This window comes from Narcine bancroftii, chromosome 5 (genome assembly GCF_036971445.1).
Source record: "Narcine bancroftii isolate sNarBan1 chromosome 5, sNarBan1.hap1, whole genome shotgun sequence".
Lineage (NCBI taxonomy): Eukaryota > Metazoa > Chordata > Chondrichthyes > Torpediniformes > Narcinidae > Narcine > Narcine bancroftii.
This window is the reverse complement of record NC_091473.1, coordinates 165,789,719-165,813,871: the sequence shown is the minus strand read 5'-3', so window position 1 is coordinate 165,813,871 and position 24,153 is coordinate 165,789,719. Positions and strand designations below refer to the sequence as shown.

Genomic DNA, 24,153 nt, shown 5'->3' with positions numbered 1-24,153 from the left:
CGTGTTCAAAGGAAAAACTATTAAAACACTAACTTTTCCTCATTCATTGCAATGAAATTAGGGCTATAAATGCTGGCCTTGACATGCAGATCCCAGAAATTAATATAAAATATTACTGCACGTCAGTTCAAAACCTTCATGATAGAGAAAAATTGAGTGTTATGAGAGGTTGTGTTTGTTGTGTGATTTTATTTTTAAAAACTGTTCATGTATTCAGTGTTCCTTTGTTGTAATGTAAACGTACAGAACACATATTATCACACAAAATTGCCCTCTGCCTGTCATAAAGCAAACATTAGTGTCGCCTGGTGCCCTGTATTCCAGTAACCGTATCACAGAGTAAATTCTCTTCTCCCTATCTCATGCAGAGAAGTAATCTTTATTTGGCAGAGAAGTAATCTTTATTTGCACCTACAGTTCACGATGGAGTTCCTCTCTCCCTTTTCGATTTGGTCCATGTCAACAACCTGCTTTTCTTTTGTGGGCCATGCTGGTGCTCATCTACCATTGCTCAAGTCTTATTGGCACTCTTCCCCATCCCTTCAGTTTGTGTTGAATATATACCTTTCGTTAATTGGAAGAATTAATTGTATTAAAATGAATATTTTTCCAATAATTCAGTTTTTATTTTAAACTCTACCTATCTCTATACCTCAAAAAGATTTTTCAAGATTTAAATAAACTATTTAGGAAATTTCTTTGGAAAGGAAAAATGATAAGGAAGTCTTTGGAGAAATTAACATGGAAATATGAATTAGGAGGATTACAACTTCCTAATTTTAAGAATTATTATAAGGCAGCACAACTAAGATTTTTAGTTTTTTTTTGTTTGTAAAAACTAAACCATCTTGGGTTGGAATTGAATTATATAAAATTGGAGAAAATGTACTAGAGGAATTTATCTATAAATGGGAACAGAAATTAATAACAATGGATAAAGATGCCCTGATATTAAAACACTTACTATTTGGAATAAAGTTGAATTAGAAATTGATGGGTATTCTCTAAAAAAACCCATGAATTAATCCTCTATTCGTCTTTTTGAAAGATGATCCCTTTTAAAATATTTGGAATAATAAAGGAATTTTTAAATTGGGAGATTGTTATGACAAAGACAGATTGATGTCCTTTGATAAATTAAGAATTAAATATGGTATTCCTTTTAATGTGTTATTTTATTATTTTCATTTGAGAGCTTATCTAAGGGAGAAATTAGGATCTGACATGACTTTAAAGAATCTTACAAATTTGGAGCAAATTATAGTGGATGGAATTATTAATTTTTAAAATCTCAATAGCATATTATCTTGTTACAAGAACAAACACCTAAACTAGGTTTGTTCAATTCAAAAGAAAGGTGGGAACAAGATTTAGATATAATAATAAATCAACAGGTTTGGAAAGATTTATGTAAAGAAGTCTAATACTATTAATGTATGATATAGTCCACACATGTCAAACTCTGGCCCGCGGATATAATTATATTTGGCCTGCAAGATCATTTCAAAAATGTATTAGAGGTGGCCCGCCCTGCAGCGAGAGCCGATGCTGTTTTTTGGTAATGTCACCCCCACCATCCTCCCCCTTCATTGCACATCCTTCCCATTGTAACACGAGAAATTGTAACACGAGAAGTCTGTCGATGTCATCAGCCGGCAAGCCAGTTGGAAGGCTCCCCGCACAACCAGTCACTTCTCCCACCTGTCGAGCGGTGCGGCGGATTGGAGAACGCCTGTGATTTCCTGTCGGCGTGACGGGCATGGCAGGCTGCGCACGGCCCCCGGGCAGCACGAGCCCCGTGCGACTGGCACCGGACGGCCCTTCCACAGCGCGAGCGCACTTCTCCCGGTCGCCACGGCCTTCAGCGCTTGCACACGCGCGGACCCCAGGGACGGCTGGTTCGGCCCTGCACGTGAAGAGAGAGATGGTGGCTGTCCACAAAGGCTGATCGGCAGCGTGCTGGGCCTGAGTGGGTGGGTAAGCAGGGGTGGGCAGAGGGTGTAGGTGAGGAGTAATGGGCAGGGGAAGTTATGGTGGTGCGAGGGGCAGTTAGAGGGAGGGATGAGTAGAAGGAGGGGTGGATAGGGAAGAGGTAAAAGGGGAGGGGCAGGGTGAGTAAGGGAGGGGTGATTAGAAGGTGAGAGATGGGTAGAGGGAGGAACAGGTTGAGGGGAGAGGCAGTAGAGGGGCGTGTATAGGATGGGGTGGGTAGAGGCAGAGCGAGTGGAGTGAGGGGTGAGTAGAGGTTGGGTAAAGGACTGGTCAGGTAGAGGGATGGTGGGTCGAGGGTGAATAGAGGCCTAGAGCCTGAGGAGTGAGCAGGAAATGCTGAGTCCTGATGCAGGCCAAAATGGACACAGCCTGTGAATGCTGACTACATCTCCACAGGGATCAAATATGTTTCCCTCAGATCAAGCAAAGGGTGAACTTGAGCTACCTACTCCTGACCTGTAACATTATCCTCCTAAAGTTATATCCTAAAGTTTAACATTACATATGTTGAAAGAAGAGAAAACATGCAAATGTTGTTGAAAATTTTCAATAAACATTTAGTTCGGCCCTCGACTTAGTCCAAGTTTTTAATTTTGGCCCTCCGTGAATTTGAGTTTGACACCCCTGATATAGACTGTGTCATTATAATTTTTTACATCAATTATATTATTACACCCCAGAAATGGAGACAAAATTTAACAGGTAAATGTGAAAACTTCATTCTATGTGGTCTTGTTCAAAAGTTAATCCTTTTTGGGTTTCCATTAGTAGGTTTTTACAATGAGTTACTGGTGTGACATTTTCTGTTAAACCTTGAATTATTGCTGTTCGGAAATTTTGAAAGTATTACACACAAGTTACCCTTGTCGGATTCTCAATTAAAATTTGTTTTGGTAGTAGCAAGGAAATGAACTGCTGTAACCTGGAAATCTGATGTTTCATTAACATTAGAAAGATGGCATACTGAGATTCAAAGTTGTATCCCTTTAGAAAAATATTAAAGGAGTAAATATTCCATATTTTTATAAATTTGGGGCCCCTATGCCAAATTAAGATTAAAATTATAATTTTTTTAAATTTAAAATTCTCCTGTCCAGTGAGGTTCTCCCCCAACCAATAATAATTTTTGGAATGATATTTTTGGGATCCTTGAGCATCCTCTAAAGCAATCCAAAATAATATGTAGTTATGTTATTATGTATTACATAATATATTTAGATTAGTTATGGGATTAGATTAGGTTCAGGGGGAGGGGGGTCTAGGTGTTTTTTTTATATTTTTATATATTTTCAACATATATTTTTAATATGCTGTAATACTGTGACTTATTATTGTTATTATTATGTATATGTTGATTAAATAAAATATTCAAAAAGAAAATAATATATACCTTCAATGCAAACTCTCACCTATTCATCTCCCCTCCCCTTCAGACCATACCTGTGACTTTTTCTGGTCATTCTCTCCTGGCTGATTCTGATGCTTTTAACTTTGAGCAAATTTGATGTTTTTTTTTAAACTTTATTTAAGATTTTATAACATGAATAACATATAGAATTACATAAAAAAAATTAAGAACAAAATAATAAAATTACAATACAGTATCAGTAATCTAAATAAACTATACCTTCCCCAATAATTATTACACATTAATAACCGAACTCAAATTAGTCCAACCCCCCCTTTCCCCCAAAATAAAGAGTGAAGAATTAATAAAGTTAATAATATATGTGAGAAAAAAAACCCACTTACAAAAAAAACAAAAACATAACCGATTAAAATACTAACAAAAAGAAAAGTAATTAATACTAAGATATCAGACTTAAAAAACATATTTAAATCAAACTTAAATGCATATATTTAACAAACAGAGTTAAGATGAAACATATATTTAACTCAAACTTAATATAAAAAATTAGTAAAGTTAGTAACATTGTCTATCAAAAATTCTTAAACAATAATCAATTCTTTAAAAAAATTTGTAGCATGAGAAAAAAAAAGATGAAAAAAAACTTTCTCTATAGAGATAAACCTTCATCAAATATCAACTAACTTCACATCTATCATCATATCAGTCACATAAACCACCATCTTAAAACAAAATTCAAACCTCATTAAACATTGTACAATTCAATTTTAGTACTCTTCCACCATTTTTCCCTTTTACTCTTGAATAATTATCCAATAAAAGCTCCAATACCACATTTAAATATCCCCAATCATTACGTTAAAATTCAGATATCCAAATAATAAAAACACATCTACAACAAAATCTATATCTTCAACAAATGGAGCATAAACCACAAACAAAATTCAAGCCTCATTAAGAATTGTACAATTCAATTTATAACTTTCACCATTATTCCCTTCGTTCTGTAACTAAAATAGCAAAATAATATACACCAGAATTACCACTCCTTTCACCTTAAAGTTAAAGAAAAAATATTTTAAAAAAACTTATCCATCCCATTCACATTTAAATTTCAAATATTCCTTATCTACTGAATAAACTTTACAAAAAAAACCACATCAATTTTTAGTCTTTTAAACAATCAAATACTTTCTTATGCTTTTTTTTATAAACACAAAAAAAACCCTTCACTCTTTAATCTAATAATACAAAAAAAAGGGAAAAAAAACAGGTAGGAGGTTAAAAATACCCCCTCCCGTCTAAACCGCGCAATGTGGTAACTCCCAAAAAAAATGGGTGTGAGATAACTCACACGTAGCAGATGACTTTCAGGAAATAGTGCCCATCCAGTTCTCTCCCCCAACTCTCACTTCATCTTAAACTAACATCATCATTATTTAATATTCCTTTTTTTTAAAAAAAAAACATTAGAAAAAAAAAGAACAACTCTTCTTTTAATCAGCTCCAACTGCCGAGTCACCATTACAACCATTCCTTCTTGGAGCACGACTCTTCTTCCATCTCTTGTCTCCTTAGAGATCGCGGCGGACTACGTCTCTGTTGAAACTGAGTAATTGGCAGCTCTTGAGCAAATGCTATAGCTTCCTTTGGAGAATCAAAGAACTTTGGTTGGTAACCATCTTGAAAAACCTTCAAAACAGCTGGATATCTAAAGGTTGCCTTATAACCTTTCTTCCACAACAACTCTTTAACAGAGTTGAATTCCCGTCGTTGGAACATAACTTCTTGACTCAAATCCGCATAGAAGAAAACTCGATTATTTTGAATCATCAAGGGTGATTTTCTCTGTTGTGCATTTCTAATAGCCACTCGTAAAATTATTTCTCTGTCGTAATAATTCAAGCAATGAACCAAAACAGGTCTTGGACTTTGACCTGAAATAGGTCTTCTACGCAAGGCTCTGTGAGCACGTTCCAGTATTATACCTTCCGGGAAATTTTCTTGACCCAGCACCTGCGGAATCCATTCAGTAAAAAATTTTCTTGGGTCTGGTCCCTCCATTCCTTCCGGCAAACCAATAATCTTTATATTGTTCCGTCTGGATTGGTTTTCCAAATAATCAATCTTTTTCACCAAATTTTTATTTTGAGTTTGTAAGTCTTCGACCATTTTGGTCACATCTGAAACTTGATCTCGTATTTCGTCTATATCTTCTTCACACGAATTAAATTTATCTCTCACTTCAAGCTTAAAAGCTCCAAACTCAGCCATCTGTTGAGAATTTATTTCCATCAGAGTATTGAACCTAGTACCAAGTTCAGTCATAATCTTAGATAATCCCTGCATTGTATAAGATAATTTAGATTCAAGATTCACAAGAATCTTTTCAATTGGAAGAGATTCTGGCCCAACAGATTCCTGCTTCTTCTGCATAACAAAAGGGTCTTCTGTTGCTTCCTTCATTCTGGTTGCCTTCCTTGTAGTATGACTGCGTGTGGAAACCCCAGCCACAGCCTCTCCAGCAATGACTGGAGGACGCTGGCCGGGATTTTCCCCAGTCCATAATGTGTTAATTTCTCCCAGTACATCAAGTTGTATAGGTTCTTTTATCTCAAAAGGTGCAGTTTGCAGTGCCACCGCTACAGTTGACAAATGCCTTTCCCCAGCCGGTACTTCAACTGATGTTACTGCAAGTGGTTCATTCATAACATTGCCGTCAGATGCTACTGCACATGTGCGAACCTGAGTAACTCTTAGTTCTAAAGGCTGTTTGGCGCCCTCTTTAGAGGGCTCTACCGATGTAATATTGAACTCTACATCCGAAAGCTGTACCTTTCTCCTGGGATCCATTTCAGGCTGAGTCTCGATGTCTTTCCTGTAGGTAGGCTCCAAAACTTGAACTTTTGGAAAATGTAGTTTTTTGATAATCTGTTGTCGTTTTTTTTTTGCTCTTTTCCACCAATTGTGCCATCATAAGTTAAATTAACAGCACTGAAGTTATCTAAACTTTTAAAGAATTTTAACGGGCATTTCTAGACAAAACAATAAGATAGAGTCAGGAGAGGACTGTAAGGCACGTCTGATCCTTACGCCATCTTGCCACGCGCCCAGCAAATTTGATGTTTATTCTGGATTGAGAACTGCCGTGAGAAGCTTGTAGGATGAAAGTGCTCCCTGTAGGTTGTTCCAGGATTCTGACAGTCCATGTCAGCGTGATGTGTGAATTGGAAGTGATGGTGTCTCCAAGCACCTGTTCCTCTTGGGTTCCTTGGCAATGGAGCTTATGGATTTGGCAGGTGGTACCGAAGAAGTGCTTGTTAGTTGCAGCAGTGCATCTTACTGAGTACATTCTGCAAAAGTGTGCAGAAGATGCGACTGGTAGGAAAACAAACAGGAATTGCTAGAAATTGTCAAACTGAAATTGTGATGAAAGAAACAAAACTTTTGTTTCAGTGACCTGAAATGTTCACTCCATTTCTTTCTCCACAAATGCAGTCAGGCTGCTGGTTATTTCCAACATTTTATTTTGTTTGTCTCAAGCCTGTAAGTAGCTATTGTTGAGGTGGGGGGGGGGGGAACGGTGAAATGTTGTGTGCGTTTGATCAAATGGGGAAGCTGGTGTGCAAGCTTCATCCTTTCAGGCAGAGGGAGAGTTGTCTATCTCACCCCAACTAGATAAGGTGGCGTAAAGGTTTTGAGGAGCTGAGGTGAGCTGTGTTGACTAGACCCGCTGTGATAGTCTTGGTTCTTTTGACCTGGGTTTGGGATTGTGATAATCTTGAAGATTCCACTTGCTGTACAAAAGTATGGGGCCACTTCATGGTGTGCAGATTTTCAAATGGAGCTGAAGACAGATTATTGAACACGAATAAAGTTCTACCGAAGCAGTTTAGATAATTATGTCAACGAAGCTGTCATGAAGTGTTTCAAAGGTAATGTCCTCAAATTGGCAGCCGATTCAATCATTTCCTTTTAAAAATCCTCGAATTGTGGAAGTCCTAAAATCCGGACTGCTCCAGGATTGGGTTGGCCCAGATTTTCCAGATTCTCAGACAGTACTTTTAAAATTCAAATTTAAGGAGGAATAAAGAAAATGAACTGGTAAATTCATTAGTGAATAGAGCATGCTTGATTTATCAAAAAAAGAAGTTTTAAAGAAAAATAAACTGATGACAAAAATGTTAACATAAATTTTTTTCACTTAAAAAAAATGCGTGTCATGCTTGAAATCATGTTTAACAATGAACATTGTAAAAGAAAATTACAGTATATAAATGATTTTCTTTGTGATAAGTTAACCTCTATTAAGTGTGGTTGCTTGTTGCTGCTGTTCATCTGTGGCAGTTACAAAAACTTACTGAATTTAAAAAGTTTGAGAGTTTTTGAAAAGTCCGGATTTCCGGCATCCAGGCTTTTGGACTTCTACTGTACTATGACATGAATAACTGTGGCGCTACAAGAGTAACTGTGGTACTGCATCAAAGCTTCACCAACCCCTCACACATCCACGTTGACTTTGGCCACTTGCTGACTCCTTCCAGCCAATGGCTACCTTGACATTGATCATAGTCACTCTCACTCTAGAATTCAGGTGTCCCCAAACTGGACCCAAGGTGCAAAGGTCTGAGCAAGTCGAAAAGTGAACCGAGGGATTACTCAATGCAGATCCTCTCAATTTCGAATAATTCGATTAGCATAATCAACTTGAGTAAGAGGATTTGGTTCAAGATGCCACGTACTAAAGCACAAGTCAGTAGCATGATGAAACACTTTCCACTTGTCTGAATAACTGCAGCTCCAACAACACTATCCAGGACACCACAGTATACTTGATTGGTAGCCCATCCAGCATTCTGTCATTAATCTGGGAGCAGGATATTGGAAAGAAGGTATTGGATGTGTATAGTCATTTTAAATGTTTAGAACTTGGAAAGATGACAAAAAAACAGGTCTGACTCTCCATCACTGGTCAAGGCCTACCTTTCTTTAGATGAGATATTAAATTTGTGGCCTTGTCTGTTCCCTCAGATTAATGAAGCAAGTGAAGGTAAAATCTGGATTCCAATCAGGGTGGGTCCATCATCCAGGATTCCAAATGCTCCTCTGATGTATGGCAATCCCCACTTGAGGGAGATCCGCACCAGGTTGAGTGGTTGGTTTGCAGAACGTTTCTATTCGATCTGCTAACACCATCCATTATAACTGCTGTTAATGATAATGGTTCGAACAACTTGTGATGAAAATTAAAGATTGCAACTGCTCGGCCGCAGCTGTCCGTCTAATGGGGACTCATATAACAATATTTGAAAGCTGAGCAACCCAGCAGCTGTCTTAATGTTACATTGGAGCCAGAACTGAGTTTTGACCACATCACCTAATCTGCCTAATTCTACCTTAAACCTTGCCCAACTTTGGTCCTGCTTCAGCATATCTACTACAGAAACATTCAACCACTACAACCAGTCTTGACTGTTTCATTGCTGGTCAGCCTGTCCTCTCTGCCATATGTAAATTCATGCTCCTTCAAAACTCTATTGCCCATATCTTAACTGTTTGAGATGTGAGTCCTGATCTGTGTTGCAGTAGCTGATTTCAGCCAAGATGATAGTTTGGGTGGTACAGCTGGTTCCAAGGCATTCAAAGAAAAACAAACTAGATATAGACCAGGAAATTTTATAAGGAAAGACCTTGAGGAAGGTACGTTAGTAGGCAAATGGACAAAACAAAGCTTGTTGGATGGTTTTTTTTTAAAGGCTATTTTTAGACAAAAGCATCAGCTGTCTGCTTTTGTTCACCAGTTAACGGATCAGTTGCTGAATTTGTGAAGACCCACTGGGATGCAGGGCTTCAATTATTGATAAGGTGTTCTTTGACCTGTCTTAGTGGATCAATGCAATAATTTGCTGAGTAAGAAATACCCTGTGTATCAATCCTTGAATTGGCAACCCTGTTTTGCTACTTGTCATTTCTTTTAAAATTATGACAGAATGAAATCCATCCCAAGCACTGGGTTAATCAAATCCTCAGTTTGACTTGGTATCGTTGACCTGATGTCACTGTTTACATCTCCCACTGTGGTATGTCCTGCTCATGTTTTTAGCCATTTTTATTCTTAATAGTTACCTACATATGAAATCATCTTTGCAATTTATTTAAAATTAATCTACTACATTGTATATTTAGATACATGGGATGATTTAGCTGAAGTTATTTACCCCATCATGCCTGTTCTAATCCTTTCCTGAAGCAATCTCAAAACTAAGAGGAGAGAACACTCTGGATCAGGTGTACACCAATGACCCTGGTGCATACAAGGCTGCCCCCTGCCCCCATCTTGGTGTCTTGGATCTGGGAGGGGGTGAGGTTGGACGGGATGGCCATGGCCGTGCTGCAAGACTGCTTTGAGACCACAAACTGGAGCTATTTCAGGGAGGCAGCCACCTACAAAGGTCACATAAACATAGAGGAGCACACAAGCTCAGTGACTGACTGCATCTCAGTGTCACCGAGATCAAATGCTTCACAACCAGGGCTAACCAGAAACCAAGGTTGGATGCAGAGGTCAAGCTCATGATGCTGCCTTCAGGGCAGGGGATAGGATGACACTAAGATCAGCCTGTGTTATACTCTCCTGTGCAATCTGGAAAGCAAAGTGAGGGTATGCTCAGAAGATCCACAGCCAGCTGTGCGACGCCGGCAACATGAGGCGCATATGGCAAGGGATCAAGACTATTATGGATCACAAGTCAACTGTGCGAATTAAGGTCAATGATGCCTCCCTTCCAGACAGACGAAACACGTTCTATGCACGGTTTGATGAGAAGAACAGGATGATGCTGAAGAAGGCTCCCCCGATGAATGGGCGGGTGCCCCACATAGCTGAGGCCAAGGTGAGAGGAACCATATCCAGGTTGAACCCACACAAGATGGCAAGACCAGACAACATACCTGGTCGGGTACTGAAGGAATGTGCAGACCAATTGACGGAGGTCTTCATGGACATCTTTAACACCTCACTGCAGCAGTCCATCATTCCCACAGGGTTTAAGACAGCCACCATCATCCCAGTATCCAAGAGGGTGACAATAACAGGCCTCACTGATGACTGCCCTGTGGCACTGACCTCCACTTTTATGAAATGCTTCAAATGTCTGGTGATGGAATGCATCAAAACACATCTCCCAGGGTCCCTGGATCCATTTCAATTTGTCTGTAGATGAAACCGTTCCACTGATGATGCTATAGCCTTGTGACTTCACTCCTTCCCGACCCACTTGGAGCACGATGCCTCATACGCCAGCCTGCTGTTCATTGACCAGCTTGGCGTTTAATACCATCATTCCCCAGTAGCTGGTGTACACACTGTCCTCATTGGGACTCCACACCCTTTCCTGCAACTGGATCCTGAACTTCCTAATGGAAATACCACAGCCCGTCTGGGTCAGCAGCAGAATGTCGAGCACCGTCACACTGAGCACTGGTGCATCTCAGGACTGTGTGCTCAGCCCACTCCTGTCCACGCTACTGACCCACGACTGCAGTGCCAGATCCAGCTCCAACAGTGTCATCAAGTTTGCAGATGACTCAACAGTCATTGGCCTCATCAGCAACAACGATGAGATACACTACAGAGAAGAGGTGGAAAATCTCGTGATAAAGTGTGAGAATAACAACTTGAGTCTCAACTTGGACAAGAAAGAAGAGATGATTGTGGTCTTCAGGAGGACCAGGAACGACCACCCTTGACAACACATCAACAACTCTGTAGTAGAGAGAGTGGAGAAGACTAGGAGTTCACTTAACTAGTGACCTATCGTGGACACACAACATCTTACTTGTCAGGAAGACACAACTGCACCTTCCTGAGAAGACTAAAGCAGGCAAGGCCACCGACCACCATCATGTCAACCTTCTGCATGCTGTTGAGTCTGTTCCTTTGTATTTACTGCTGCTCTTTAGAGAATGCAGTCAGGAACACTCAGTCATAGATGGTTCCTTTTGCGAGGACCGCAAATTTCAGTCCGACCCCAGTTGATGGTTTATTCCTGCCTTTATAGGTGTGTCAGGGAACAGCTCATATAACTCCGGGTATATCTGAACATTGGGACTGATTACAAAGCTTCTCACTTACAGTAATTTATGGTAAGATTAGTATTTTCCATTTCTGCAATCAGCCAGACTAGTGACCAAACTTGAACAATTATAGCTTTTTTTTCTCCTCGCAACTGTTACTCTTTGGCTAGCTACCTCTTTCAGAATGACAAACGATAAACTTTCACCCTTCCAGGAGGTGACTGGGCAAAGGGTGCTCCTGTTTTACAGTAGAATGAGCATTGCCAGTTTCCACAATGATCTTTTCTGAAAATTTCATTCCTTAAATTGTAAACTGGGAGTATTGCTTGCCCATTTCTTGCCATCCTATAATTGTCACTCTGTGGTTTGCCAAACAAAAAGGTCCCTGCTATATTTCCAGATAGAATCCATGCTTTTAAGCACTCTTCAGAGGGGGAGAAGTTTCCTGGAGGATTGAGTTGATCTTTGTTCGTCTGGGATGTCCGAACCTGGAATCTACAAACTGCTGTAGAGGGTCGCATCAAGATTGTGACAACACTGAGTTCACACATGTATTCTATTGAATTATCCTTTTTTCAGTGGTTTGGTTGAGTTTGATTTTTGTGGCTGGCCAAAGAAACAAGCAGTACAGTGTGGCAGTGTTGCTGGGCTTTGCGATTGCTAAGAAGTGAGGCAACTGAGCATTGGCGTAGTAAAATTTAGAGCTACCCTTGCTGAATTGTGTGAAACTATATCAACTAAACTTGGAGACAGACCAATAACCTTGCTAACTTGATGTTAACTTTTATATGAATATTCACTGATGCATTTTTAAAAAATGGGGGATTAGAACTAAATTTTATTTGGTTGATAAATGTTAAACTTGCAAGGTTATAGACGGTTCATGAGAATCTATTTTACCAAACCCTAATTATCACTTGTCTTTAATTTTGGATTTGTGTCAATAATATAGCAATTGATGACTACAATTTAAAGTAAAATCCTGGACCAATTTAAATTCATGAGACTCCATGAGGGCCCTTAAAGAGGAAATAAAAACATCTTTAGTCATTGAGAACATAAGGCCCATTTTCCTAGCCTGGTCTCATGGGATTGCCTTCAGGGCTGGAAGCTGACAGGGAGTAACAAGTTGGTTGAGAAGAAAAACTTGTCAGTGAGGTGATATTTATCTGGGTACACGTGGGGCATGCCTACGTTAAATTTGCTTGGGGACACTGCCTGAGATTCACTTGCAACAACTATAACTGGAGTCTCATACTAGTGGATGAACACCATTGCCTCTGGCTATCAGTCATTGTGGCTCTCAAGTTTCTTTTTGCAGGCAACAACATCTTTCAGTTTGCAAAACACCAAAGCATTGGGGAATTCTTCCTGATAAAAAGAAGCACCAGTATCTCAACTATGCATAAGATACTGTTGTCCAGTGGTTCTCAACCTTTTTTGCCCTAGGCCCCACTTTAAATTTTCAAAAAAAAACATACGCCCCACCATTAGCAGAAAAAAGTTATATAGTCAAAAGAAGTTTTAATCAAGTTATTTACTGCAAGTGTATTTCAATGCAATTAAGGTTGGGAATACACTGGAACACATATTTCATATTCAACTACTACTTCAATACGTCAACCATCTCAAACACGAACCTTGCCCCTGATGCTGGCTGAAGATTTTTATGATTCGAGGGACTAATTTTGTTAGTTTCAACTGTAAATCTCCACATTTTGTAATTTCCAGTCACTTTCTCTTGGCTTGTAGCAAATCACTAACAGGACTGAAGCCACATTCTACTAAATAAGACGACTGAAAATGTATCAATAGTTCCCTTGCTAGAGTAGTCGAGTTTGGATATTTCTTTTCGATCTCGTTAGATAGCCACATCATGGTTGCTTTCACTTTGAACAGAGTTTTCACAGATTCATCATATTGCAACCTCTTGGTATTGCACTGGACCTTCAGATAAGTCCACCCGCAATGGCTAAGTTACCAAGAGGGAAAATCCATTGCCTTTAATTCACAAAATCTCTCATTGAAGTCAGTAACCAACATTTTCAAATGGCCAATAATGATGTTTGTTATAGCATTAGTTACCGCACACTTATTCAACCAATAGACTTCACTGAAATTTCTTGCAGAAATATTCCTTTCTATTCTAGAAGTGTCATGAATCCAAATATCTTCAACGAGCATTTTTATTTGCTACTTGGAGTTGCTTGTTCAATGTACTTAGTTTCTCAAAAATATCTGTCAAGTAATTCATAAGTTTTGCCATCTGTTGTTAGCAAGAGCTTCATTTCAAGATTGTCCTTCAAACTCACGGAGGAGATCAAACAGTTTCATTTACCTTTTGAAGCAGTTTCCTTTTGACAACCACCTTACTTCAGTGTGAAGCAATAATCTCACGTGTTCTGCATTTTTATCGACATAAAACTGTGTAAGCAGACGATCACATTTGGCATTAGCTTTGATGCCATTGATACACGATCACAGATTGTAGTATCTCGTGGAGAACAGGAGAAACTTTCTTGGCAACAAAGTTTTCTCGGTGGATAACACAATGCACAACCAACATGTTTGGATTTTTATTCTTCATTAATTTTAAACATCCTGGGTTTTTAAAAACCCATTATAGCAGGTACACCATCTGCAGCACAAGATACGATGTTTCCTTTAGTACTTATTAACTGCAGTAGTGGTTGTTCCTAATGATTCACAAAACATCTCTTCTTGAAACCCTTCCTGATCAATATATCGCATGTATGCCAATAACAGAGCCTCACTGTCACGTACAGTAGATTCATCCAGTTATATTGAGAACATTTGTGATTTCAACTTCTTACTAAGCTGTTTTTCAACATCTTGGCCCATGTGATCTATTCTGTTGCAGACAGTACTATCACTCAATGGCATTGCTCGGACATGTTTGTCATCCTTTTGCAGAACTGTTTTGAGAAACAATGACATTGCAAGTTTAATCAGTTCCTCCCCAATCGTATGATCCTTTCCATGTTTTGCTATCAGCAGAGAAATTTCATAGCTCGCTTCAAGGGTACGATTCAGGGCTGTAGTTTGAATAATGAAGTGATTTTTGATCTATTTTAAATCTTCTCTTTCAGTGATTTAAGATGTTCCAAATTTGAATTGACATGGTTAGGATGTTTTACCCTTAAATGAACTTCAAGACGGCCTGCTTTCATTGATTCATTTGTCAAAGTCCGTTGGCATAATAGGCAAAAAGGTGCATCAGATATAAACCCAAACTTCAAGAACTCCACTGAATATTGACGAACCTTTTGCTTGCTTGGTCTGCTCATTTTGAATATACAACAGCGCGAGCTCCCTGAAGCAGATTAATACAACAGCGCAAGCTCCTTGAAACAGATTAATCAATATTTTATTATGTTTAGAACTGAAAAATTTAATAAAAGTAATGATCGAATCAAAGGAAGAATACTGACCCTAAAAAAAATGGAAAAAAAGCACTAGCGTGGTTTCTGACATTTTCTTCTTGCAGAGAGTGCATCAAAACCGCGCTCACCTCGTGCTTTACTTTCTGGGGTCCCATTTTTTCCCAATTTTTGGCGTCCCCTCAGGCTGACACGGACCCCTCATCCCGCCATCAATATGCTAGTGCACAAAGATGCATACAGATACAGGTCTCACTTACTACTGAATTGAAAAAGTAAAGGGGTATGGATGGAGACATGAATGTTGAGATCATTTGGAATCCTTCTCGCCAATGAGATAATTTGGAATGGATGATAATAAGACCTGTCAAAAAAATATAACTATAATGTTAACCAAGGATAACAACAGTTAAAGTAAGAGAAACATTAGAAGAACAAAAACACATGTTATGAAAATGAAAAAAAAAAAGATTTTACTTGGAAGTTACCACAATTGTATTGTACTGACAGTGTGGCCAAGTCGCATCTTTCACACCAACATAACGAGTTTAGTTTTTCAAACCAACTTTTTAATTATTTCCTAAATATTCCTACACCCCAGTAAAATATACTTAAGCCCCACGCCCCACCAAAATATCCCCACACCCCATCTTGAGAATCTATGCTGTAGTCCAAAACTCGTAGTGCTTGTTGTGTTTGCCACTTCATCAATCAGAAGGAATCATTACCCGCCCTCGAGGCTAAAACTCAGGGGCGTGTTTTTCTTTAAGGGGATCTTCACTTAAATTAATGATCTTAATTCTCAATATGCCAACATATCATACTCATTCACATTATCCAATTTCTTCACCAGTTGATTCTGATTAGATTCTGGTCAAACCAGACGATCCTTCCCTTGCTCTTATGTGGCTGTGATTCCCTCACCATTTTGTGCCATTTATCCACCCACAAGTGTATCTTAGTCATCTACAGGCAAACCAGATTCCTCTTTAAAGAGTAATGTCTGAATTTAAGCAGGTTGGTCAGTACCCAATGGGTATCAGGCAGGCAGCTGCTGCCACATATTGAGGTGAGTCTCTTCAGGAAAAACTCCAGGTTCGATTGTATTGTATTTGAGTGCATGCCGTTGAAATAGATACCAACGATGACTTTCCTTGCTTAGCACACAAATGGTCAATGGAGCAAAAATAGCAACAGTTATTTGGAAACACCCCTACTTCTCAAGAGGGAGGGAGAGAAATGATAAATGAAGCTCATGACGTTAAGGAAATAAGATGCATGTTGTTACAATGCTGTTGTGGTTTCATGGACTCTGCTCAGTTTACTTAAGAAAAGTTGTTAAGGGATCCCCAATTCCCTAAAGGAAAATGTGAAAACACAAAATTGTTATTCCAACCTTGCAACTTGCATTGTTTGAAGTTCATTGCTCTTTTTCTGGTATCCTGAAATGCAGAACTGTGTTTATTTTAAAGGAAAATATGCATGACTTTCATCAAAATATAAAATACCAAGAACACATGAGATCACGACCATGAACAGATTAAGGATGTGTGATTGTTAGAGGTAATCAATCTCAGTGTAGCTGCAATAATCTCAGAATCAGAATTTATTGTCATGAACAGGTCATGAAATTCGGTGTTCTTCAACATCTCATGAGCATCTCTTAAGCCACGGAACTTGTCTGACTTGATCCTCCTATTTTCACATTTTTCTGAGTGACACCTTTATCATCCAGGTATTGGACCTTGTCATTATAGCAACGTGTATAGATGTTGCTATTCTTTGATCCTCCCCTACTCTCTCTTTCCCCAGCCTTTTAATTCAGGCACATGCCTGCTTTTCACTCGTACCTTGAAGAAGGGGTCAGGACTGAAACGTCAGTCATATATCTTTACCTCTGGAAGACGTGCTGAGTTCCTCCAGCATTTCTGGGTTTTACTACGATCTGCAGACTTTGTGTTTCACTATATACTGATGTTTATCAATTTATATTTAGATAATGCCTTTGACATTAGGGTAAAACAGGCTTCCTTTTGGAGGAAACAGGAACTCAGGAGCAAAAACAGGCCATTTTGCATTTCGAACTTGTTCTGTTAGTCAATCGGTGCATGTTCTCTTTCCTTATAATTCAAGTCACACTATATGCCTCTCGAACATTCAACCCAACTCATTCTATTGCCACATCCTTTTAGTTATTTATTTTGTAATCTGTCTTGTATACAACCTCTCCTCCCCGCCCTACCTTTTCCTGCATGAGCACTTGCATAAAGGGTGTTACATTGCCAACATTTTCTAATTAAAAAAAAATCTATTCATTTTTTTTTGGTGTGATGGTGCCCAGATGGCAATTTATTTCCCATCCCTAATTGCTTCGAGAAGGCGATGGTGTATTGAGGAGGCTTGAGTCAGGCCTCTTGAACCACTGGCAAAGGTTGATTCGAGCTATTGGTGAGGAGTTCCATGTTTTATGGAGAGCAAAAGATTTCCAAATCAAGATGGTGTGCAATTTTGGAGATGGGGGAATCTTCAGGTGGTGGTGTTCACATGCTCCTGCTGCCCTTGCCCTTTTTAATGGTGGAGTTCAAAGGTTTGGGGAGGTGATGTTGGAATGGCCTGGGGAAGTAACAGAAGAACATTTTGGGTATAGTAACTTAAGAAAACTTTTCTTATGTCTATACCAGGGGTGGCCAAACAGCGGCTCGCGAGCTGCATGCAGCTCTTTGACATACAGTAGGTGGCTCAAAACAGTAGCATATATGCTGTTGTATAGGACGATCAGCTAAACTTCAAATTTTCATCTTAAATTTGGGTCATCCTATACAAAGAGTCTAAAATTCTTACCTTGACAATGAAGTTGCAACTCCACTGCATCTTCTTGCCGGCTCCAACGTAATCTTACGCATGCCCCGTTAGTTATTTGTGAAGTCTCAGCGTTCCTCCGTGGGATCCAGTGCTGTCGGCTCTGTACAAGCTTTAAATGGCCTGTCACTGGAGACGACAGTGGTTTATTTTACAATATTCAAATAAAATTAAAACCTTTAAATAATAATTTTTATTAAAATATTGTGATTTGCTTTTAACAGCATCCACTGGTCAGCAGTAAGTGCCAGATTTTCTTTTGCAGGGGTGGGGGGGCGTGGGGGTAACTTTTTGAAAGGGTATCACATTTTAGGTTGAAATTCCAGGGTTGACCTGTACATTGTCATCCTATACAACAGCATATTCAGTAAGGTGGTTGAGACAGGAATTGTTCAAGCTGCTCCTCACAATGGTAGTTTTAGTCAGCATGGTTGTGGTCACATGATTGTGATCACATGATTGCGGCTCTCAAACTCCCAAAGTTTATTGTTTGTGGCTCTTGTGTCAAGCAAGTTTGGCCATCCCTGGTCTATACAGTCATTATATGGAATAAAATATACATGTCTGTAAAATGTCTCGGATGGAACAAGGGAAAGAGAAGATTTCAGATACATGGACGCAAGATAACTAGCACAGAATTTAACCCTCCATAACCTCTGGTGTGTCGTGCTCATCTTTTACTTCTGTTGCAAGTTTCTAGTTTTGCATGGGCCCTGCGTTATGGGTAATCGTTCTTGTACTGTTTCAAATTCGGATGATTCGAGAAATTGATGTTCCCACCACATCAATTCTGCACCATTGCAACTTGCATGAGTCAATGAAATGAGGGAAGTATCTGTTTAGAGCTCTTTCATCATGTTGCGTGTTCCCGGAACTTAAGCTGTGCTATTTCAACAATGAACAATTGAATATAGAACTTCACCAAGGAGCTCTGCTGTTTCTTGCATCCGAGTTTTGTTGAACTGATTGGGGTTCTGTAAAAACACAGAAATGCTTTAGGAACTCAGCAGGGTTTGCACCATTTATAGGAGGTAAAGATCTTCCTGTGGATGCTGTGAGACCTGCTGAGTTCCTAAAGCATTTCTGCATTTTTAACTACAATCATCGCATCTGTAGACTTCTGTGATTTACCCCAGATTTGAGATTTCTCTTGGGTAAGTACCTTTTATTACAGGTATTTACCCTTTTCCTTTGAAGCAATTTCCAGCCGAACTCTCAAGATCAAATGATAACACATGGCAAAAAACTCTCTTTTGTTTTGACTTTCCTGAAGAACATGTACAATTCAATAGTGAAAATCTATTGAGATGATTTGCATTCTTATAAAGAATTATAAAGGCTTTGGTAGCAGGCGATCTTCATTATCAACCTTGTGGAAAAGCAATGGGATCACTCATACCAACACAACCTCTGTCATGCTTTCGGTTTTTCAACAACTGGAAGCTTTTTTAGAAATCTAAATAACAATAATTATATTTGGTCATGTGTTGAATTATCCGCAGACCTTCAAAGTCAGTTTGTTGGGATTGTGCACCAGTAACAATGATAAAGGCATCCATCCCCTCTTCATCGTATATAATGATACATAATGCGAGAAGGAGGAAGTACAGGGAAGAAGTGATTGTTGTCCACTTGTGAACTGTGCTAAATTACCAGCGCGTAATTTAGTTGTCAAGGAGATTCCCACCTTGAAGCCACCCTTTCCATAGCACTTACACTGATCTCTCGGATTTTCTATGAACAAGATATCAATGCTAAAAAGCTCATCACAGCATATTATACAAAAAGAAATGTGCTCCTGTGTTGGGAACTGGATGTGAATTCCTGTCCACTCTGGTGCACGGCTCTTCTTTGCTGGGAATCTGGCGTTGCCTGCAGTCAGAACAAATCCTATTTTTAAAACGTGGAGGATGGGGCCAGGTTTTTAACCTGTGAATGCTTGAACGGGAAGGCCAAGTATGTTATAATGAATCATTGTTCTGCGGGCTAGAGCTAAGTGGGGTGAAGGTACAGTTACTAAAACTGGCAAAGGTTGTTCCATCTTCATCTTTGTGTTAGTTGTTCTACTGTAAGTTCAGGATCATTGGTCAGTAGTTGCACTGTACCAGACGATGCTAGATTTTACGTCTCTTTGCCTGTGATTTTTATTTTAAGAACTGTCGCGGTAACTTCATTTTTGTTTGTATTTATGTACTGGTTGTTCTTGGTTACAATGAATGCCTCAGATTTTGAGAGCTTGCTCTGTGACAAATTGTAACCGGTGCATCTTGAAATCAAAGTCGCTTCAGAGCGAGTAACCCAGTCTGAATTGTTTCCTGTCTTTTGCCTTCCTTTCAAGTTTTCTTTTTTTAATTTCAGGATTCACAGTGAGACGATGGATTTGGATTTAGTGAACATGTTTGTTTTAGCAGGAGGCACACTGGCCATACCGATTCTAGCGTTTGTCGCCTCCTTTCTCCTGTGCCCCGCAGCACTCATTCAATTCTATTATTGGTAAGTGCCCTTTTGTTCAGCATTGGTCGAGTTTACAAAATCATTACAATAATTTTCATACAGAATAAACATTGAAGTGTCCATTGATGCAAAATGTATGTGAGTTTCCAACCATATAAGAAGGATAAGATTTGTGGAGAAGAGCTCGATGAGATTTGCAGATGGAGAGAAAACGTCTCCACCAGCATGCCAAAGTGTGTCCCCACTGTTAGAACCCTTAAACTGATGAAGCTGGCCAGCTTACGAGTGTATTTGCTTCTCTTCTGCAGAAGAGAAATCTGGCTTTCGCAAAGCCTTCTTCATGAAAGCTTTGCCCTACTGATGTGTAATGGAAAGTGTGCTGACTGGCCGCATCGCTGTCTGGCATGGGGGCACCAGTAACTCTGAATGGAAAGTCCTGCAAAAGGTGGTGGACACAGCCAGTACATCACAGGCAAAACATCTGTGTGGAATACTGCCGTCAGAGCGCAGCCCCAATCATAAAGGATCCACACCACCCAGGACATGCTCTGTTCTCGCTGCTGCCATCAGAAAAGAGGTATTAGTGCCACAAGACTCACACCACCAGGTTCAGGAATAGTTGCTACCTCTCCAGCATCAGGCTCCTAAGTAGCAAACTCAATTGGCGACTCATTTAAAACTCGTACTTTATTCATTATTTATTACTAAATATTTATTTTTCTGTATTTGCATAGTCAATATGTTTACATTGCTTTCTTGTTTTCATTTCTCTCAGAGTACAGTTACCAATAATTAGAAATTATCTTTGCCCACAGGAAAAAGAATCTCAGTGTTGCATATAGTTTCATGTATGTTCTCTGACAATAAATCTGAACTTTGACTTTAATGAAGAGCACTTTATGGCAGAGAGGAGGAGGAGGAGGAGGAGAGACAGCGGCCACGTCACACAGACAGCTAGTCAAAGGGTCAATGCAGAAGTTGGCTTACTGCTGTCTGTGTGTCAGGGTTGTAGATTTCTTTCGCTACGCACTGCAGTATGAGGTTTCAGAAAGGACTGAAGGTTAAATGCACATGGATCAAATCTCAGTCGCTGTCCATGGACCTGTGATTGAGATCCCTCCAGCTTAAAACCATTTGCAGCTGGCCCTTTTCAAATGAATAATAATCATTATAAAAATAAATGTTTTTGATTTTCATTAATAAAAATCAATTCATATTAGTTAAAGTCATTATTTTGTTAAGAAATTGTAATAATTTTATTTTTTTGACTGTTTTAAATGTCCTTGATGTTAGTTATTTGGAAATGATGGAAAGGCTGTGTGATAGGGGAGCCAATGGGTGGGGCTACTATTTGTCTTACCTGAGGTCTACTCAGAAAGCTGAAACCAAAGTGGTGGTAGATGGTGGGGCCAGTTCCAGGGGTACAGGCCTTGTCTCAGGAAATCTGTCTCACTGGAGACTAAATGGCCAGTTCTAAAAGTGTACTTGTACACAAGTACAGAGAGGCCCAGAAGATTGAGAAGAGACATAATAAAGGTGTAGAAGGTCCTGACTGGTTTAGATACTGCTGATGGAGGGAAGGAGTTCCCATTAGCGGAATGTTCAATGACCCTAGAATCCAGATTCAAAGTGAAAAAAAATACTCCTTTATGCAAAGATTGTCAACCGAGTTGTGCTTGATTCACAGGGATAGTTGGGGATGAATATTCTCAAGTTCAAGGTCATCACAATGTGCAGTAACACTCATCTTGAATCTAGTTGGATTTATTGAAGTGTCCTCGTAGATTTACCCTTCAATTTATCATCAACCATAGAAGTCAAAAGTAGTTTCTTTCTGTAATACTGTGTGTGAATTCTCATGATAAAGAAAACATTGATAGATTAAACAAAGGTAGATTTGACTACATTAGTCACACATAGTGAGATCATATTGAACATAATTGTAAGAAATAACCATAAAACTGTTGACTGTTTTTTTTTAGACATAGATAAACTAAAGTTGCGTTTTGTGTAGGTACTGGCGAACGACTTTAGGTATGCAAATTAAAAATGCTGACTACGGTAACTATAGATTCTGCTATTCGACGCGTGGAAAACCTAGCAGTAAACCTTCCATTTTGATGTTGCATGGATTTTCAGCTCACAAGGACATGTGGCTTTCTGTAGTGAAGGTTGGTTCCTTCTCTATTTCATTTTAATTCGACAAAATATCTAAGAAATGATATGTATATGGTATTTTGTTATAATCTGCACTATCATTTATGATTCTGTTAAGCATCTTTCCTGTTGCTTCTGTGAAATTAATGGGTCAAAAGTTTCCCTGGGCCTACCTTTTCATTTTTTTAAAAACAGTTGTGTAATTGAATTTATTTGAAATATTGCTGAGTACCGTGTGTTATTACAAAAAGGGTTTGGGAGGAAGTTGGGTGGGTAGAATGCAAGGATTTTAAGTCTTAGACATAAATATATGCCAGAAGTTATGCTTATCTTTCATACAGTTTCTGCCCAAGAACCTGCACTTGATCTGTATTGATATGCCGGGCCACGAGGGCACAACACGTACTTGTATAGATGATTACTCCATAGAAGGGCAAGTGAACAGAATTCATCAGGTGAGTTGTTGTTTCATTTCCTTGTTGTACTACTATTACCTGTGTGCCTGAAATTAGAATTCCACCACATTATATAGTGGAGCTGAAATGCCACCTCTTTCATGAGGCACAGAAGCAATCACCTTGCTTCATGCAGAAGTTGCAGGCCACAATAATTTGTTGAAAAGAATTCTTCTACGTGTAAATTTAAATGATTTTAAAACCCCTATGAAAATAATTCTGACCTGTGGTTCCATTACCCATCCTATCCAGAGTTAAAATAGAGATTTTGTATGTTTCTAATACAGGCTGGAAATTTAAATGTATTCAAGTACATTTTAATTAATATTCCCTCAAAATTAATGAAAAATACTCAGCATTGTTAAAAATACAAGCAGAATTTGAACATGTTTTTAAATTCATAGAAGGAAATAATGACTTCCATTTTTATAATTTGCATCTTTCATAATTTGAGGATGTTCCAAAGTGTTTTGGAAGAGTGATTAATGAGCACATAAGAAATAGGAGCAGGGGTAGGCCATCTGGCTCTTCGAGCCTGCTCCACCATTCAACAAGATCGTAGCTAATAAGGCCGTGGACTCAGCTCCATTCACCTGCTTTCCGCCCACCCCCCCACCAACCTTTAATTTCCTTACTGTGATAGAATCAGTCCAAATGTGTCTTCAATATATTTAATGAGGCGGCTTCGACTGCTTCCTTGGGCAGAGAATTCCGTAGATTCACTACTCTCTGGTTCCTTCTCATGCCTGCTTTAGATCTGTTGGGCGCTACCAGCTGCCCCAATAATTACGGAGACAAAGACTGAGGGGAACGATAGGCTTTATTATACAAGAGACTGCTGGCCCGGGTCCAGGCTAGGGAAAATGAGGAGGGGGAGAGGGGACTCGACCTTTATGGCCTGGGTCACATGAGAGAGACCAGGGAGGAGTCAAGGACAGGAAGTCACCAGGAGGGTGGGGCCAGCCAGTACACACAACCATATCACCACATTCACCCCCTCTTTTTAAAATAGATCCCACTGGGAACAATAGAGACATAACAATGACAATAGCAATAACAAAGGGTAGACGGAAAAGCGGATGCTCCCTCCGACTAGAGGTTTAGTCACACAGGCGACCTCCTCCTTCTGCCGGACAGCGAGGGGCTGGCATGTCCATGCAGCGCTCCTCCGGGGAGGGGGCCGTCAGGGAGAGTCTACTGCAGGAACCATCGGGGTGGGGGTGCTGGTGGGGGACTCCCGGAGTGATGGGGGGAGGTCCAGTGCCTCGCAGGGAGTAAATTCCTGGATGTCTGGCGGCGAGGCAGGTGGCTTGGACTCCAGGGTCATGCTCTGGTGCAGCACGATTGGATCTGCAGCGTGGTTAGTGGCCAGTAAGGCAGTTGCAGGGTC

At 39.6% G+C, this 24,153-nt stretch overlaps 1 protein-coding gene across 2 annotated transcripts in view; it reads left to right on the top strand.

Moving 5' to 3' along the window:
- Nucleotides 1–24,153, top strand: part of LOC138764138 (monoacylglycerol lipase abhd6-A-like) — an 87,381-nt gene that overhangs the window by 28,126 nt on the left and 35,102 nt on the right. For both annotated transcript variants that reach the window (XM_069939596.1, XM_069939595.1), the window contains exons 2-4: nt 20,056–20,190; nt 22,166–22,322; nt 22,650–22,763. In XM_069939596.1, the coding sequence (XP_069795697.1) occupies nt 20,072–20,190; nt 22,166–22,322; nt 22,650–22,763 (390 nt within the window). In that variant the 5' untranslated portion in view covers nt 20,056–20,071. The remainder of the gene's footprint in view (nt 1–20,055; nt 20,191–22,165; nt 22,323–22,649; nt 22,764–24,153) is intronic.